Source organism: Fragaria vesca, linkage group LG7 (genome assembly GCF_000184155.1).
Source record: "Fragaria vesca subsp. vesca linkage group LG7, FraVesHawaii_1.0, whole genome shotgun sequence".
NCBI classification, from domain to species: domain Eukaryota; kingdom Viridiplantae; phylum Streptophyta; class Magnoliopsida; order Rosales; family Rosaceae; genus Fragaria; species Fragaria vesca.
Window position 1 is genome coordinate 3,951,911 of NC_020497.1, and position 7,852 is coordinate 3,959,762.

At 40.0% G+C, this 7,852-nt stretch overlaps 1 protein-coding gene across 1 annotated transcript; it reads left to right on the forward strand.

Annotated features, from left to right (window-relative positions):
* Nucleotides 1-1,474: 1,474 nt before the first annotated feature.
* On the forward strand, nt 1,475-2,694 carry LOC101299428 (3-hydroxyisobutyryl-CoA hydrolase 1-like). Its single transcript, XM_004308272.1, has one exon. The coding sequence runs from the start codon at nt 1,501-1,503 to the stop codon at nt 2,692-2,694; it is 1,194 nt and encodes a 397-aa protein (XP_004308320.1). The 5' UTR covers nt 1,475-1,500.
* Nucleotides 2,695-7,852: the final 5,158 nt, after the last annotated feature.

The following is a 7,852-nucleotide window of genomic DNA, read 5'->3' on the forward strand; positions in this document are numbered from 1 at the left end:
TTTTTAAAATTTTTATAAGGTTTAGCCGACGAAATATTTTATATTTCGTCGGCTATAGTTATTTTTTAAATTTTTTATAAGGTTTAGCCGACGAAATATAGTAAATTTCGTCGGTTATAGTTATTTTTTAATTATTTATTACACACTTTAGCCGACGAATATATTAATTGTTTCGTCGGCTAAAGTCTGGGAAAAAAACCGACGACATGTTTTTCGTCGGCTAACTGTGGGACTATAGCCGCGAAAAAAAAAAATTTCGTCGGCTAAAGTCATCACCGACGACCTTTTCCCGACGACACTATAGCCGACGAGCCTTCGTCGGCTAAGATCTTAGCCGACGAATTAAGATAACAGGCCGACGAAAATTTTTCGTCGGCTAAAGTGCTTGTCCTGGTAGTGGTTTCTTCCGACGCTGCGTGCCGATTCCGAATAAGAACATGATGAGTGAGTCCCAAGCAAATGTATACGAGTGACTCGCACATACGAACCCGATGGAGGACCCTAAACTTGTCGAATAGGACAATGGACATGCGACCCGTGCAATGCTTACGTCATAATGGGCATGCGACCAAGATTGTTGAAGGCCGGCCGGCCACTCGTTCCCTGAGACATGGTTAACTCGATCTAGTGATTCTGGTCCCCTCGTTCCCCAGGATGAGGACGACTGGACGAAAAAGATGCATGATTATCCATGCATTTTGGTTCATATATATGTTTGGTGCCAACTGCCAAGGTATTTTCACCAGACTTCATAATTCATACCTCATAGCGATTCACACAAACATTAACTTGTAACATATATTTGTGGTTCTCAAAATGCCTACCAACTGACAACCGACAGTGGCAGTGGCGGAGGGAGAAGAGATTTACCTATGGGGACAAAAAAAAAAAAAAAAAAATCAAACATAAAATAACTAATGATTAATGTATGGTCAAAATAAATATTTTTTTTATATTCTAAAATGTGGCTATTGTTGTGCCAACACATCAGAAATTCTCTTATTTAAGATTAAAATGTCCAAATTGTAAGGCTGTTGGGTGAACTTCACCACTTTTTTTGCTGTTGGGAGAAATCTTATGGGGGCACAAACACATCAAACCCACAATTTGTCTAAATTCTACTGGGGCCAGGGCCCCCACTCGTTCTTCTCTGTACCCAGAACACCACTTGACACTGCCATGTGGTGCACCCGGCTAATTATATAACTCAAATTCATGTAGAGACCAGCAATGGTGGAAAAAAAGAGTAAAAGTAACTAAATACACCAAACAGAAATAATGATAACACACTTGGACCAATGAGATTAAATGCGAACATAAGACAAGTGGTGTTCCGGGTACAAATAATAATTTCCCAATTAATTGAATTCATTGAACTCTGTGTGAGGGAGGGAGTATCTGGAGACGTACATCTGAAACAATTGTCTTTATAATTAAGCTTAAGTTATCTCTCCCATTTTCTACAACCACCTTCCCTTCTATCTAGCATTCTAGCTAGCTATGGCTTCTTACAACTCCAATCATCGTCCCGATCCGGAGGTTCTGGTACAAGAGAACAATTCATCTGTGAGGACACTGACACTAAACAGGCCTCAACGCATGAATGTTCTCTCCCTTGAAATGCTCTCTCGGCTCTCTGAGCTGTTGCTCGCCTATGATCATGATACCAAAGTCAAACTGGTCATGCTCAAAGGTAATGGAAAAGCATTTTCTACAGGCGGTGATATCGCTGTCATGGCTCATCATCTCAGAAATGGTGATTGGAGGTCTGTTGTAAAAGAATCCGAAGTGCTTTTTAAGTTAATCTTCTTGATAGAAACCTACAGTAAACCCCAGCTTTCAGTTCTCAATGGCATAGCCATGGGAAGGGCAACTGGTATTTACTTAGCTTCCAGATTCCGAATAGTACCAGAGAATGCCACGTTTTGTATGCCAGAGACAGCTATGGGAGGGTTTCCTGACACCGGTGCCTCTTATTTCCTTCCGAGACTTCCCGGTTTCTTCGGAGAATATCTTGCCCTAACCGGTGCCAGATTGGACGGTCCTGAAATGCTTGCTTGCGGTCTAGCAACTCACTTTGTTCCCGCAACCAAATTGGCTTTGCTAGAAGAAGCACTAGTATGCAAAGTTGCTTTGACGAAAGATGGTACCTCAATCACTGATCTTGAAATTTCTATTTCAGCTATTATTAATGAATACTTGGTCGTCCAACCAGCTTTGAAGAGAGGTAGCGCTTTACACAAAATGGATGTTATTGAAAACTGCTTTTCGAGGAGATCAGTGGAAGAAATTTTAAGTGCACTCGAGAAGGAGGCTACATATCTTGAGGATGATGCATGGATATCCTCCACAATTCAATCACTTAAGAAGGCGTCGCCGACAAGTTTGAAGCTATGTTTGAGATCGATCAGAGAAGGAAGGTCGCAAGGGCTCAGTGAGTGTCTTGTTCGAGAACATACAATGGGGTACCATATTGCGAGGGGAAAAATAAGCAGAGATTTCATAGAGGGTTGCGCAAGACTGCTGTGGGACAAGAATAAGATCAGTAAGTGGGAGCCTAGTAAGTTGGAGCTTGTCACTGATCAGATGATCGATCGCTACTTCTCCAAGATGGATGATAATGAAGAGGCGGAAGTATTTAAGCTCCCTGCAACTGCAAGATCCAGCAACTTCCATGCCATAGCCAAGCTTTGATGATGTGCATGTTATGGTGTTTGGGTAGAGATCTTACGTCAGCATGCATATGTAACACTACGTACGTTGGTCATGTTTAATTTCCTTGTTTGACATTTCTGTTCTTTGGATTTCTCCTCTCCTCTTCCGGATCTGGCCTCATCTCCTTAAAAATCTCAGAACCAAGTCTGCAAGTTTCATCGAAGTCTCTCATCTCCATCGTCAGATTGACGACGTTGGGTGGTTTCCCGATGGTTCCTTGGTAGTTTCTGACGGCTTTGCGGCGGTGTATGTTGATCTGAGTTTGTTGTGTGAGTTTGGTTACTTTTTTGCTTGGATGAGTTGGCTCTGTGACTTCAAGGTGCAGCTTCTGGCCATCAGAACAAGTGTTCCCGGCTGGTGCGGCGGCGATGGTGGTGGTTGCGGCCTCATTCTCTTCTACTTTGTTTTTGTTTTTGTATCTGTTAAGGTTTGTTTCGATTTAGGTGTGTATTGTTGGGCTTCTATTGGGTCGTTGTCTTGTAGTTTTTGTGCTTACGTGGAGTTACGTCTTGACGAGAGGATTGCAAATTGTCGGTAGAAAGTAGAAACACGAGACTGTAGAACTGAAACGGTTACGCTTCCGATATCGAATAAGAAACATGCATGATGTGTGAGTCCAAAATAAACATGAACCCGATCGATGACCCTAAACTGGTCGAACCCTGGGACCATCCCTAGCACCAGTACGTCTACGAAGGCCAATGCCTGGCCGGTGCTTACGTCATAATGGCGTTAAAGGCCGATCACTCGTTCCCTAAGGCGGGGTTCACTACTTGATCATTTCTGATATTGGATACTACACTATCTGCCATCCCAGGGATGAGGACGAGGACGCATACGATGATGATGCTTCTGATTTTTCATTGCATTTGGTTCACATACAAAGTTTGGTGGCAGAGCTCGTTTATGTCGTTCTAGCAATTCAATCAAATATCAACACGTGCCATTTGTGTTATCAGAATGCCTACCAACCATTACCAATGCAACCCTATGACTCGATGGCATGACAAGTGAGAGTTAGCCCAAATTACTCGACGATTATGTGTAGGATGAGGCACAAACTCAATATTATTATTATTATTATTTTTTTGTTGTTGAGAAAAATGAATAACTTTATTGGCATTAAGTCATACGACCAACTATTGTTAGGTCAGACAAAAGTAAACTCCCATACAAGATTAAGAGTAAACTCTTTATTCTCCTACAATTAAAATTGAAAGGGAAAAACCATAAAAGCCGTCCTAAAAGGTAGACGATTACACTACACTAGTGTTTGAGGGTAAATTTACATTCCTTGGATAGGTAGCATATTGAATCAGTTTTGTGGTTTATGGCAGATGTGCTCGAGTATCTCGTAGTAGATTTGTTATAGAGGCTAAATCAAGCCTACTTGGAGGTCAAGACATCTTAGTGTAAATCCGAGTTATTGTGGATATAGAATGGATTTGCCATTTAATGGTGGTTTGCTTGGTCACCAAGGTTTGAGCAAATATTGAGGAATCTTGCAAAGAAGAGGAATGTGGACGTATTCATGCAATTATGTCACCTTTGGCAATTAAGGCAAGGGACGTATTGGATTGGTTTGAGGAAGTTATAATCATCCTTAAGAGATTCATCTTTCTTTTTACTTTGACACTAAGTACATGTTCAATTGCATAATCTAAAGTTCATTACTATACATATGTAGAAGTACCCAAATTTTAGAGAGACCCTTTGCTCTCACACAATTACTTTGGATTTATTCTAAACATGTATCCTAAACCTAATTCAACATTTCTAGTTCAACAGTATCATACATGCACCCAGGTCCGGTCCTGGCCCAGTGCTGGCAGTGAGCTGGCATCGGAGCCCAAGGCTGAAGGGACACTTTTTGTTTTTTGTTCTTTTTCATTTGTTATATATATATATATATACAGTTTCTATCCAGAGCGAAACTTCACTTTCAAATTAAAGTATGAAGTTTCTTATTTAACTCACTTTTCGATCATATTTTCACATCTCCATTGTTTAGTTTGTAGAACCTAATGCATAGATCACTCCTGCCAAGTTTCATCAAAATTGGTAATCGTTTAGGTACCGAATTAGATTAAATCAACGAACGGACCATAAATCTGTCTATTCAGAACTGTTTGTGTAAATAACATTTATGAAAACCCAAACGATCATCAAATTCAATGAAACTTGACAGAAGTGATCTATGCATTAGGTTTTACAAACTGAACGGTGGAGATGTGGAAATACGACTGAAAAGTGAGTCAAATAAGGGAACTTCACACTTTAATTTCAAAGTGAAGCTTCGTTCTGGATAGGAACTATATATATATACACACACACACCTCATCATCGGCCGGGTAGGGCTTTAACTTAGTCAACAAAACTTAGGACCGGGTAGGGTAGGGTTGAGGCTTAAAAATGTAAACTCTTACCCACCCTAAAGGCCCATCTCGTTAGGGCTAAAAGGGCCGGGTAGGGCCGGTCTTTTAAATAGGGATAAATAACGCTGAAATGAGCTAGTTTTAATTTTTTTTTTCTCAAAATTCTCTCAAGAATTATATCACTTATATATAATACTCTATTTTTAGTCATATTTAAAATACATGCATATACACTATTCTTATACTTAACTTAGAACATGTATCACTTAGAACATGTACCAATAAATATTAACCTAAGTGGTTATATTCATATATCTCATGAACTATCTTTCTAAATCATCAAAATTCAATCATTGTTTAACAAAGCAAAAGGAAATCAAAGAAATAAAGCTTACAAAACTAATTATAAGAAAGAAGATTAGTTGTATTGATCTAAAAAATAAGAGACATATTAAAAACAATAGAAAAAATATAGAATTATTAGGGCCTAAAAGGCGGGCTTATAGGCTTATAGGGCCGGGTTTCATTTGTTCAACCCTTACCCTACCTTCTTTGAGAAAGGCTAGGGCTAGTCCGCCCTAATGGAGGGCCGGGTTTCATTTGTTCAACCCTTACCCTACCTTATTTGAGAAAGGCTAGGGCCAGCCCGCCCTAATGGAGGGCCGGGTAGGGCTTTGGCCCTAGAGGGTAGGGTGGGTTTTAGGGCGGGCTTGGGCCGAAGGGCCAAATGATTATTTATATATATATATATATATTTTTTTTTCTTTATTCATTTGTTCCAGTCTCTCCATCTCTCTCAAACTCTTAATCTTCTGATTCTTCTCCCAAATTCAAATACCCATTACAACAATAAATGAGCTTGATTGGAGGCCAATGCCTGGTCGGTGCATATATCATAATGGAAGTGCAACCAAGCTCGTTAAAGGCCGATCACTCATTCCCTGAGGCATGGTTCACTCGATCTACTCCAACTTGATCATTTTTGATATCAGATTCTACACTATCTGCCCCTTTTTTTACTCTGATTTACATGCATGACATCCCAGGGATGAGGACAAGGACATTTTGGTTGAAATACATAAGTTTGGTGCTAAATATTTTCACCAAAGCTCGTTTAGGCTGTTCTAGCGATTCAAACAAATATGAATTGAAATTTGTTTAATCCTTTAGGTTTGAAGTCGACATTTGTTCAGTCATTATGGGTTTATTTTAATCTGAATGGTCATTAAAGTCACGATTTTTCATCCAAATGGTCTTTCTATCAATTTTTCTTTTAGAATACTGACGTGGCTGGGGTTGTTAAAGACATTGTAATTTTTAACAACCACCACTACCAGAAAAAAGTTCTTAGGTGACAAAATTTTTTTGTCACCTAAGCGCTTCTGTCGTCATGTAAACACTAAAACAACGAAAATTTCGTCACCTAAGGGTTGTCATCTAAGACTGGTGGTTAGAGCACTCAGGTGACGAAAATATGAATTTCGTCATCTTAGTAATGACTAAGATGATGAAATATTGTTCGTCGCCAAGATACTTAGATGACGAAAATTATTTCGTCGCCAAGCTACTCAGCTGACGAAAATAGGTTCGTCGCAGGCTACTTAGCTGACGAAAATAATTTCGTCGCAAGACTACTTAGCTGACCAAAACACTAACAATGGTCAGTTTGCTGACAACTCTTTCATCGGGCTAAGGCCACAAAAGTTTAACTTTCGTCACCTTAGTGCTATTTATTTTTATTAAATTTAATCATTAAAAATTATTAAAATCACATTTCACTACCAGGACAAGCACTTTAGTCGACGAAAAATTTTCGTCGGCCTGTCAGCTTAATTCGTCGGCTAAGATTTCGTCGGGAAAAGGTCGTCTGTGGTGACTTTAGCCGACGACACATGTAGAAGTCGTCGGCTATAGTCCAGAGTTTAGCCGACGAAAAAAATGTCGTCGGCTATAGTCTAGACTTTAGACGACGAAAAAATGTCGTCGGTTATAGTCCAAACTTTAGTTGACGAAAAAAATTTAAGGTATTCGTCAGCTATAGTCTAGAGTTTAGCCGACGAAAAACATGTCGTCGGTTATTTCTCCGACTTTAGCCGACGAAGAATTTAAAATATTTGTCGGCTAAAGTTTGTAATTAAAAAAATACAAAATAACTAAAGCCGACGAAATATAGTCTATTTCGTCGGCTTTATAGGGATTTAGCCGACGAATTAAAGTGTATTTCGTCGGCTAAAACTTATATTTTTTTTTAAAAAAAAACTTTAGCTGACGAATTAAGGCGTTTTTCGTCGGCTATAAGTCCATTCCAAGTAAAAAAAAAAAAACCCCGAAATTTCTGAATTACCATTCCAAGCAAGCTGCAAAATACACGAAAACAATTCCATATAACCAACAACAAGCACATAAAACTATATAATTCATCAACTACACAAAATCTAAATCGTCTAAATTAATATCCGCTTCTGGGGGCTGCTGCGAAGGTTGCTGCGGCTGGGGTAGCGGTATAGCCGTAGGCATGGGCGGAGCCGGAAGTCCCTGAAGCTGGGCAGCTGTAAAGTCCTGCATGTACTGGAACATCTGCTGCTGCTGGGCCTGCTGGATGGCATGTATCTCGGCAACATAGGCTGCCTGCGCGGTATTATAGGCTGTCTGCGAGGCATTATAGGCAGCCTGAGCAGCTTGCTGTTCTCGTAGTCTCTGAACTTCCGACTCTAGCTGAGTTGTCCTGGTGGTCGTGGACGTGGTCCTGCTGCTGGTCGAGG